This window comes from Saccoglossus kowalevskii, chromosome 16, assembly GCF_978046115.1.
Source record: "Saccoglossus kowalevskii chromosome 16, keSacKowa6.1, whole genome shotgun sequence".
In the NCBI taxonomy this organism is placed as follows: Eukaryota; Metazoa; Hemichordata; class Enteropneusta; family Harrimaniidae; genus Saccoglossus; species Saccoglossus kowalevskii.
The window spans coordinates 12,137,673-12,149,600 of record NC_140656.1 but is presented as its reverse complement, the minus strand read 5'-3'; the positions used below and the strand labels follow the sequence as shown (position 1 = coordinate 12,149,600).

General features: G+C 35.9%; 1 protein-coding gene across 1 annotated transcript; it reads right to left on the bottom strand.

Annotated features, from left to right (window-relative positions):
• Nucleotides 1-1,835: 1,835 nt before the first annotated feature.
• LOC102803383 (nuclear hormone receptor E75-like) lies at nucleotides 1,836-11,706 on the bottom strand. The gene is made up of 6 exons (XM_085490873.1): nucleotides 11,533-11,706; nucleotides 10,885-11,029; nucleotides 10,117-10,289; nucleotides 8,932-9,147; nucleotides 6,305-6,518; nucleotides 1,836-2,135 (listed from the first exon to the last, which is right to left on the bottom strand). Exons 1-6 carry the CDS (start codon nucleotides 11,704-11,706, stop codon nucleotides 1,888-1,890), a joined length of 1,170 nt encoding a protein of 389 aa, XP_085346999.1. The 3' UTR covers nucleotides 1,836-1,887.
• Between the last annotated feature and the right edge of the window lie 222 nt (nucleotides 11,707-11,928).

The following is an 11,928-nucleotide window of genomic DNA, read 5'->3' as shown; positions in this document are numbered from 1 at the left end:
TGATTTGGATTTCCGGAATGTTTAATTCTAACTTTTGAATAGAACAGAATTTGGAATTTCTTATGTGACTCGATTTGCCACACTTTCCGTTTGAGAATGTTCTAAATGACCGTAGGCGCTTTACAAATAACTATCAGGGGGATAATTCTCTTCTCTCGGGTTCTCCACACTTGTCAGGGGGGAAACTCGTCTCGTCTCTCTATCTCGTCCCCTTGAGGTACGGGATCGGGAAAGTCACTTATACTTTACTGTCAAATAAGACACACACAACGAAATACGTTTCAGCTCTCGTCTTAGTCGATCATTTGGAGCACTCTATAAGACACAGCGCCCTGGGGAAAAGTCCCCAAGACTAGCCCAAGACTGGACTGCCTCAAGGCTCGCCCCTGGACTCTCTCGGACTGGACTCGACTGCCCAAGGCTGCGTCTAACGTGGAGTATTCCCCAAGACCAACTCAAACTCTCTTTATTCATTTTCAAAACTCTAACCAATTACAAAACAGTAAAAAGACTCTAGGGCGTAACCTTCAATCATAAAGCCAATCACACTAAGTACTGAATACGTCATATCTTTTGATTAATCGTTCACTACATTAATAACTACGGATACCAACTGTCAGAATGAGTAGTCTAAAAAGCGGCGGCTATCTGGTAATTAGTTCCAAATCACTGAGCCAAGTTCCGTCCAAAACTTCAAATAGGCCTACACGATGACAGACATAACACAGCAATTCGCTAATAATCAGTTAATCAAGTCGACCAACAGATACGCGAAAACAAATTCATGACATAACCACGAACATATACATCCAAAATAACCATGCCGTAAAATTAACACTAGGATTAACACAAATCTGAATGACATGAACATTACCAAATAACACAAAAATGTAATAAACATGGCGATAATGAAATATTAACATAATCATAACCAAAGAAAATAATACACTTTGTCAAATAATACTTATCATCAAATTTACACAAATACTCACACATATCATGCACATAACGTATAGAGAAAATGTAAGAATAATTTAATAAAAATAACATAATCATATTTTGGCCACCAAGAACAACTAAATAAAACATGTCATAACAATTTTACAATAAAAACAACCGCCAGCAACAGAAGTACACATAATGCCGAATAATACAAATATGACGTAACCCATGTATAAACCATGTAAATGGCACAAAAATAACATAAATAATAATACACACTTATCATAGACATAACATAAACATGTTAGAAAAATTGTTAAACGATACACAAATGTCACGGACAACCCATAAATATGTTAGAACATTTTTAAATTGTTAAAATTGTATTAAATTAATAAAAAACACGCAATCAGACAATTGCCACCAAGAATTACCTAAACATTGCTAAATAAAACAAATATATCACAAAACATGCTGAATGTCAACAACAAAATAACAAAGACGTACACTTTGCAAAATAATACAAATATGTCTCATCAAAACAATAACACAATATAGAAATTCAAAGTAACAAAATGAGAAATAATATCAAACATATCAAAGAATGGTACATTAATAATAATTACACATAGGGAATTGCATAAATATTGTTAAAATGCAAACATTTCACAACAACACATAAATATGACACGAAAATATAAATAAATAAATAAAATCACCCGATACAAATTCATTAACTAATCAGCGGTCATAGTTAAGGCGGTCGAAAAAAAACCCGAATAACAGCAAGTAACGAAAATAAAATACACACAAATAAACAAAAATAACAATAAATATAATATGAAATTAAATAAAAAAGAAATACAAATATCACCCACTACAATACTAAACAATACAGTAAGTATACTTGGCTTTTATTTGATGACCAGCGGACGGTGATCTCATCTATGTTTCGTAATCGAGCATTTCTGCAAGCAGCGGAGGGATATTGACAAATGTCCATTGACTGCGAAAGTTGTACATTGCCTGGTAGTACAGCGCAGACATGTTACGCAATTTGGTTACACACATCAGTACTTTGGCGAGAATCTGTTTATTCTTCCAGTCTCTCCGGGTAATTTCTCTACAAAGACACTCAAGTATTTTGCTCTGCAATTCTTCAACTTTTTCTGGATCTTTTAGGCCCGGTCTATCTGAAATGACAATGACACGATGTCGTTAATGGGTATACTATGGACGAATATATATCTTTTCAATATGTTTGATGAAACTCCATACTATGGAGAAAGTCGGATTATGATTTTTTATAAACAAAAAATGTTGCGTTTGCAAGACAAACAACAGTATTCGTTACTAATAGATGAAAAATCAAAATCACAAATACGCATGTGCAGTGTGTGTTATTGTACGTACCAAAAACAATCAGTGCACATTCGTATTAGAGAATTGCATTGTTTACATTGAACACTCATTCATTGATTACTCATTCATTGAATTCTCAAATGTATACTGCACAAGAACAGCGTTTTCAGGTCACAATAAATTATAGTCCAATGTAATCGACGGACATTAAGCAGTATTAGAAAAAAAAATATTAACATTTACGCACATCTTCATTACATTATATATAGTAGTATTATTAACTCCCATGAACACTACGATACTGTTTCCCGCCTACATTTTTCTATAATTTCGTTATTTGTGTTCGATCAAAAATTTAGTTATATCCAAGTTTGCAAATCAAGTTAGCATTGTTAGGGTGTTATTAAAACCAATCAAAACGCAACCCTGAGTTGCAACCTAATTGGGTTTAATTAAATTTCAACCAAATTGAATCTTTTACAGGAATGCAAATTTATTGAGCTTAATTAATTTATCGCTATATATGGTTGCAATTTAATTCAAAATCTTAAATCGCAAATCTCAGTTTAGTGTTGGCCATGGAAAACATACATGTGAGTTTACATGTTTATTTTTATAAAGTTGATTTGGCTTTATATGGGCCCACTAAAAAGGGAGATTTATTACTCATAATTTTAGTTTGTTATTCTGAAAACAGACAAACAGAGTAAAACGTATCGAATCGTATCCTCGGGGGCGGAGCTACGTCACAAGACGTTCCACGTTGCTACGACGCGCACCACTGTACATGCATTTCTATGGGCTCTGTGGCGCTGCTGTGGAACGCCGGTGAAAATTCGAGAAAACAACACAAACTCAACTTTGATGTAATCCCGAACAGCCAAATTTATATATGTTACACACGTAGGGCTAATTTTGTTACACTGTTCAGAAGAGTCTCAACACTCATCCCAAAGTACCGTTTTCTGCAAGTTTTGGGCCTTTGTTTTCACCGCCGCAGGTTGTGTGGTGGATAAGTTTATATCGCAAAACTAGGCGTTGGGGTGTTCTTTTCGTCACATAAAACGAACTGACTAATCATGCGGAATTGTTATTGAAACGGACATCGATTGCGTTGTGTTTTCTTGAGTTGAACAGACGTGTACGGCAACCGAGGTGGCTCACAACATGGCATTTTATAAAACTACTTTTACAATTCATTTTTATTTATAATTCCCTTTTAATAACCATTTTCGATTCTGAAATCGATTTTTGTTTCTAATATCTGTTTTTATTTAAAAAGAACAATTGTTTAAATCCGTTTTCATTTTCAAAATCCGTTTTCATTTTCAAAATCCATTTTTGATTTAAAAATCCATTTTCCTTTTTTAAAATCCATTTTCCTTTTCAAAATCCATTTTCATTTTTAACATCCTTTTTCATTTTCAAAATTCATTTTTGATTTAAAAATCCATTTTCTTTTTTTAAAATCCTTTTTCATTTTCAAAATTCATTTTTGATTTAAAAATCCATTTTCTTTTTTTAAATCTATTTTCGTTTTCAAAATCCATTTTCATTTTTAAAATCCATTTTTGTTTTTAAAATTTATATTTGATTTAAAAATCTATTTTTGTTTTTAAAACCCATTTTTGTTTTCAAAATCCATTTTCATTTTTAAAATCCATTTTCTTTTTTAAATCCATTTTCATTTTTAAAATCTATCGTTTTTTAAATACGTTTTTGTTTTTCCTAATCCGTTTTTATTTTTAAAATTCATTCTCATGTTTTTGTTGACATTTGAAGTATAGGTATATAAGTATTTTTCACGTTGAAGCAAATTTTCCATCAGAATTTACATAAAAATCGCTTTAACTTTAACTGTTTTTAATTGTTTTTACTAAGATTCTCATTTCGATTCGATTTGTGTTTTGTATACCATTTCAACTTGACCTGATTTTTTTTTTATTTCCACCAGTGACGTTTCCATGGTAAGGCTTCTTTACGTAAGTTATTCTTCAGACTATAACTTTAGCCGTGGTTCCGTGGCGATTTTAGTTCATAAAGGGTTTTTGGCTTCATCGGTTGGCTTACATTTTGACGTCAAATGCATTTGTGGTCAGGCTTGTCCGCCGACGACGTTACCTTGTTTACCGACAATACCCTACCGGTACAAAACGCAGCAAAACCACGACTATAACTTATTCTAATCAACTTTGGAGCTCTCGTTTTATCAGCTGTAACGTTGATACTCAGATTATAACAAGTTACAGCTGTGGGTCTGCTGTGTTATCGTACCGGATAAGGTACTGTCGGTATACAAGGCAGCGCCATCGGTGTATGTACAGGCATACGACACCACAGCGTAAGCCGACAGATGAAGATAAGAACCCCCTATGGATCCAAAAACACCGTGGAACCACGGCCAAATAGGGTATAGTCTGAAGAAGAAGAACTTACGTAAATAAGCTTTACCATGGAATCGTTACCGGTGGAAATAAAAAATCCGGAATCCGAGTTACAATTCCTAGTCACGTCATATGGGGTTAGAGGGCGAGGTCACAGGTCAAAAAGTGAAAATGAAAATGGTTTTGAAAATGAAAATGGAATTTGAAAACGAAAATGGATTTTAAAAATGAAAATGAATTTTAAAAACGAAAATGGAATTTTGAAAATGAAAATGAAATTTGAAAACGAAAATGCATTTTGAAAATGAAATTTGAAAACGAAAATGAATTTTGAAAATGAAAATGGATTTAAACAATTGGATTTTAAAATAAAAACAGAACCCAGAAATGAAAGTGGGTTTTAAAAATTGATTCCAGGACCGAAAATGGTGTTTAAAAAAGGATTAACAAGTAAAAATTTGTTTTCAAAATGTAAATGAATTGTAAAAATGGTTTTATAAAATGCCATGTTGTGAGCCACCTCGGTTGCCGTAGACGTGAGATATAATTCAAATTGGTTTATTTGTACTCAACATGAACATCAATACGTTGTACAGCAAATACTTCTTGGTATAAAATATAGATCGCTAAATAATAGCTCCATGAGGAGTTGGCATCGTAGAGAGCATATAAAGGAGGGTGTGCATAACGAGCATCAAGTTGCGAAGCTACCATAGAAGGAATTACAGCGACGGCCTGAATCGGACTTCTCACGACAGCGCTTTGCCTGGTTAATGTATTTGTCAACGTTAGAGCGGCATTTGTCTCGGTGACAGCTAATCGGAGAAGTGCCAAACACGTGTTTGTACTCTAGAATATATAATGTCAAAACGTTCCGAAAATAAAACAACGCTAATGATTGGCGCATACAAACGAAACATAGCGCTGTCATTCCATATTAGGAGTGACACGCGACTAACACGAGGCAGAACTTTGGTGGGAATTTTGGGCGGTAAACAGACAAGTACCACGAGAACGCAATGGGAAACAATGTAGCGAACGTTTGGATATAGCGTCACGGTTGCTACAGAAACCGATCTAGTCTCTCAGGACTCAACTCGTGGTTATCAAAACAATGTCTGAAATTACAAACTAGCTTGGAGAACATCATACAGAAAGTAAAATTTGTTCATGTTAGATAACTGCGCGCGACAGGTTGCCAGGCGGTGAAAATGCCCGGATGTCCGCCCCCGAGAATAGTTATTTTGAATAGTCACTCAGAACAACGATTACCTAATATTATCTACTGTATATCAAACGTATTTATAGTTGAACTACATGTATTAATATGAAGTACAGCCGAGAACAGCATATCGCTTCCGTTCCGTTTCTGAAGACGCGCGCGTGCGTTACGCAAATTGTCAATACCATGTGTTTACAGCCATGTCTTCCCGGGTAACATCTCTTTTCTAATTTTACGCACTTCATGAATTAATTACTGTTCAAGCATGAACATTCACAGTTGACAGCACGTAGTTCAGAATCCTTGGCGTGGATACTTAATCAGTAGCACAAAAGAAACAAACAAGACAGTAATCAATTGAAGCTTAAAGAACGGCATTTCATAACAGACTTACCAGGACTAAAAAGAACAGCAGCTGACATGAGAGCAATTTCCATGTCAATCAATTTCATTTTTTCGATATCTAGACTAAATGCGATGGACTCTGACCACAGCTTGTTCATCTCGGCTACCCTAAATAGAGAAGTACAGTCCATGTATGTGCGGCGTCTGGTTCTCAATAGCCAGATTTCGAAAAATCCATTTTTCAAAAGTACCATTTGATCTTCCTGTATAACAAGACAGATGAGAACCTAGTTATATAATGTTTCAGCAATTTTTCAATCGAGTATGTTCAAAGAATGTATCAAGGGTTTATGAGATAAGAATAAGCAACTACTAGTATGCGATGGAGATTCTAATTTATCGTGCCGCGTCCTGTTCGATATGGGACTCCAAGCGACGTATACAACGCGTGTAAAATACGTTGTTTATTTACATGAAATTCGAACACGACAACCACCACGCTTTAAAATCGCAAGACAGCGACGTAAAATTTTTAGAATTACAAACATAAGTGAGCAAATCTGTGAAAAAACTGTGACACTTTTTAGCTTGTGTCCCCGCCCATTCGCAAAGCGTGTATTTTTCAATACGACGATAACCCGGGCTATTTCTGGTCACTGTGGTTCGTTTGTTGTGTTGGTTATACATTGGACTGACGCGCACATACAACTCTCGTGAAATGGGAACTTCGTCGCGTATGTAACTTTGCATAGCATTATCTAATAAATACTTGTGTATATATATATATACTGTATATTGTATATACGATTCAAAACGGTCGTCTCACGATCACTCAGTAGGCCACTTTCATGACCTCTAGAGGTCACACATCCTAGACTGGTACTTTCGTTGGTATAACAAACCCAAATGAGTTTATTTGATAGATATTTCGACACAAAATTTCTTGACTTGGTTTAAGTTCTAGCTACATGAGTAAAATGTTTCTGCTAGGAACTAAAATTTTCATTAAAATGTCCCAATTGTGTATGTTTTTGATGCTGTCAACAAAAACAAAAGTAACAGTATGTGTGACCTTCAGGGGTCATGACAGTCATAGTAGATATTCGTTTTTACCTGTCATTGATCGCAGTTAGGCAGCATTATGTCAGTAAGTTAGGTTGGTGTTGGTGTGTTACAGTTTCAGTTAGTGAGTTTGGTGGTTAGTGAGTTGGGTAGAGTTATGTTGGTGAGGTAAACAGAATTCTGTTAGACATATGTATAACTCTGGGCAGGATTCTGTTATTGAGTTAGGTAGATTTATGTTTGTAACTCTGGGCAGGATTCTGTTATTGAGTTAGGCAGAGTTATGTTTGTAACTCTGGGCATGATTCTGTTATTGAGTTAGGCAGAGTTATGTTTGTAACTCTGGGCAGGATTCTGTTATTGAGTTAGGCAGAGTTATGTTTGTAACTCTGGGCAGGATTCTGTTATTGAGTTGGGCAGACTTATGTTTGTAACTCTGGGTAGGATTCTGTTATTGAGTTGGGCAGACTTATGTTTGTAACTCTGGGCAGGATTCTGTTATTGAGTTAGGCATACTTATGTTTGTAACTCTGGGGAGGGTTCTGTTATTGAGTTAGGCAGAGTTATGTTTGTAACTCTGGTCAGGATTCTGTTATTGAGTTAGGCAGAGTTTTGTTTGTAACTCTGGGCAAGATTCTGTTATTGATTTAGGCAGAGTTATGTTTGTAACTCTGGGCAGGGTTCTGTTATTGGGTTAGGCAGAGTTATGTTTGTAACTGTGGGCAGGATTCTGTTATTGAGTTAGGCATATTTATGTTTGTAACTCTGGGCAGGATTCTGTTATTGAGTTAGGCAGAGTTATGTTTGTAACTGTGGGCAGGATTCTGTTATTGAGTTAGGCATACTTATGTTTGTAACTCTGGGCAGGATTCTGTTATTGAGTTAGGCAGATTTATGTTTGTAACTCTGGGCAGGATTCTGTTATTGAGTTAGGCAGAGTTATGTTTGTAACTCTGGGCAGGATTCTGTTATTGAGTTGGGCAGATTTATGTTTGTAACTCTGGGCAGGATTCTGTTATTGAGTTAGGCAGACTTATGTTTGTAACTCTGGGTAGGGTTCTGTTATTGAGTTAGGCAGATTTATTTTTGTAACTCTGGGCAGGATTCTGTTATTGAGTTAGGCAGACTTATGTTTGTAACTCTGGGCAAGATTCTGTTATTGATTTAGGCCAGACGTATGTTTGTAACTCTGGGTAGGGTTCTGTTATTTAGTTAGGCAGGTAATTCTGAGCAAGATTCTTTTGATTGAGTTAGGCTGAGTTACGTGGGCAGGGTTCCATTGCTGAGTTCGACATGATTAATGTTAGTAACTTTGGCGGGGTTCTGCTGATTAATTAGCTTTATGCAGGGTTGGTGCGTTGAGAAGCTTCCGCTGGTGATTTAGACAGAGTCCTGCTGTTGACGAGGCTAGAGAGGTGTTTTTGGTGACAATCCTCAAAGTTATACGTGTTCTTCAAACTGAATTGTCGTATATGTAAATGTTGTATTGAATGGGGAGCGCTGGAATACATACATTAAACGGCGATGGTCGTCAAGTCACGTTCTGTTCGATATGGGAGTCACAGTGACGTACACAACGCGTGGAAAATACATATTGAGAGTTGCGCCCCTTACCTGTGATAAGTCCTTGAACCCCTGCAAAGACTTGGCAAATTGTACAACATTATGTACACTGGGGGACAATACATCAGTCAGAAAACACGACGTAGTGAAAATATCCAGTAACTCATCAAATTCATTGTCATTATTCAAAAGGGAAGTTATAGCCAAAGATGAGGCATTGTCATGGAAACACGCTTCACCAGGTAAGTCCCATTCATGCGTTGATTGCTGCGAGTGATATTAATAAAGTATATGATGAGTTGCGACATAACATTCAAAGGTCAAACATTCATAAAATGCTTTCGGTCAGCTCTATCATCCAAATTATCATCACATTTGATAGAATTATACCTTGAAGCGGCCCAAAGTGTGGGTGTCATTTCATTATCCTCCGTAACCCCGGGATATCAGCATTCGGAAATGTAACATTGTGATTATTTTTTTAACTCTAGATTATAAAACTAGTCTACACTGTTCCCCGATTCTTGCCCTGTGTTTGAATGTTATTTCTACCGATGACTTATAATCTAATATATTACATAAGCAATACGGATAGCTGACAAAATTGAGTATTTGTCAGAGTGACCGAACACTTTCTGTGCCAAACATGCAGGCCATACATTGCTGAAACAACTACAAATTGCCCTTCCTATATAACTAGATGATTTTTGGGATATAATTAGACTTTCCCGTCATCATAGGACTATTGTATGTTACAGTGGATGCCGAAATAAATGAAACAGTGCAATACAGTGCTTTCAGAACGTAGTTATAAAATATGTAAACGGCTTTTCTGAAAACACTGTATCCCTTGAAGACTCTTAGCGTTTTTTTGTTGTGTTCAAATATAGAACGCTCCGATATTCCATTTTAGTAATGTTTTACGTTATTTTTCTACTAAGCCAATCAGAACAAGGCTACTAAATAGTTGTAATTTGAATATGGACGACAACGATATTCAGTCATATTTACAACCATAATTTGAATTTTGATTCTCAACATAACACATCACGTGTCACGTGAGTAAAAACGAAAAATTAAAACAAAGCGTTTTTATTATTTAAAAAAACGAATATTGCTAAGTTTGTTACAAATAAATATTTATCGCAATAATTGTATAAAACACAATAGGAGAAAGCATCCGGCGAAACTAGTAAACGTTCAGCAACAAATAAAATAACGCATGTTATAACTTACTTGGCAAGTCAATTGATGCGCCACCATCACATTAGTAATAATGTTATATAAAACAATATCATTCTTATCCATGGCGAGTTTTTCATCTGCTGTACAGTTCTTATCACTAAATCTCTCGGCATCCGCTTGATTCTTGATTTTCTGCCGCTTCGAGTACCGACCAACTCTGACAGCTGCGAGATACATAAACGTAAATGATGTGATCCGTTAAACATAGTCAATGAATGGCATAGTCCCAGTATGAATCACAATTTTGAAAAATATATATATCATTTAATTTTATCCAATGAAAGGTAATAGTTGTCTGCACCATTTGCATGCAGTTGAGTTAGTAAATCTGCGAATAAATTAAATTGTATTGTGATCAGTTATCCTGTTTAGACCAATATTAGGCTAGTTCCTCTGATGATGTTTCTCCGATGCACATTTTATTTTATTTTATTTTATTTTATTTTTAATTTAATTTAATTTAATTTAATTTAATTTAATTTTATTTAATTTTATTTAATTTTATTTTATTTCCCCACAAATTTGCATATTTGTTGTTTAAATATCAAATTAAATATCAAGCGTGAACATGTTCCAGACAGAATGTCAGCTAACGGTATCATATTTTCATATTGATAACGCTAAAGGTCGATGATCGTAACGTTGGTTGTATAGATATGACGGTGTTGAATTGACTCAAATAACGGTCAAAATACTCCTCTTCAGTTTGATGTCTCCAACCGACCAGTACAATTTAAATTGAGTAGGCGTTTAACTTACAATGAATGGACATCCCCGAAGCTACGCATCGTGTGTAGCGGCATTCGGGGCATCTGCCTCGGTTGGACTTTTGTATTTGACATTCACCTCCTTTCAGGCACTTTGCAAACACTTTTTTCTGTGCGATGCATCGACGGAAAAAACCCTGAAAGATAAACTTGACTTAGATGTGTAGGTGTGAGGGCGTAACGTTCACACACAAATGTGCAACACCTGCATGCGCATGCGTGTATATATCGTTCATATCTCAAGTACGGCCGAAGACACAGGAATCAACTTGCGTGTCAACATGTGTGTTCGGTTCTCAACATATGAAGTACACATGGCAAACAAATAACATCTGTAAAATGTTGTAATTGCTTAAGAAATATAAAATATTAAAAACAGATATCCTTCCCAGACTTTCCCACGTATTTATCTCATGTAGCATGTAGCCACAGTCCCTCTATGATAGAGGGACTGTGATGTAGCTTAACATATCAAAATGTGACTGTCCTCCAAGGACAAACAAAGCCCCTTAAATCAGTGTGTGTCAATTATTAACAAATCTGACTTGATTAGAATTTTTCAGGTAATTATCATCCCATCACAGCATCCACGATCTCGATCTCGGGGGAGGAGAGGAACCCGTTACTAGCTTATTCGTACCTTACATCCTTCGCATGACACCACTCCATAATGAATGCCCGACGAGAAATCACCACATATACGACAGCATGGCAGGCATGGCGACTTCTTATCACTTATGAAAGTTGACTGTCGTGTGTTGCATTCTGGGTAAACAAGCAAGATATCAAACACATCAGCGGCACCCCAAAACATATTGAATAGTCTAATTTCCAAAGCGCGGTATTCAAGTTGGCCAAAGTACGATTTTTTTTTTTACAGTTTGGGCAAAATAACACAGCTTGATCAATTACAAAGCGTCGACTTAAAGGGTGGTGGTCGCCGCGCAGCGCGTGTTCGAATTTCGTGTAAACAAACAATGTATTTTACATGCGTTGTATACGTCGCTATGAGTCCCATATCGAGCAGAACGCGGCA

What these genes read in the sequence shown, in the direction of transcription:
- LOC102803383 (XM_085490873.1), bottom strand. Translation starts at nt 11,706, where the DNA reads ATGTTTTGGGGTGCCGCTGATGTGTTTGATATCTTGCTTGTTTACCCA. An exon ending in TTCGGGGATGTCCATTCATT is followed by an intron (nt 10,290 to 10,884) that starts GTAAGTTAAACG and finishes TGTATCTCGCAG; the next exon opens with CTGTCAGAGTTGGTCGGTAC. An exon ending in CGCATCAATTGACTTGCCAA is followed by an intron (nt 9,148 to 10,116) that starts GTAAGTTATAAC and finishes TATCACTCGCAG; the next exon opens with CAATCAACGCATGAATGGGA.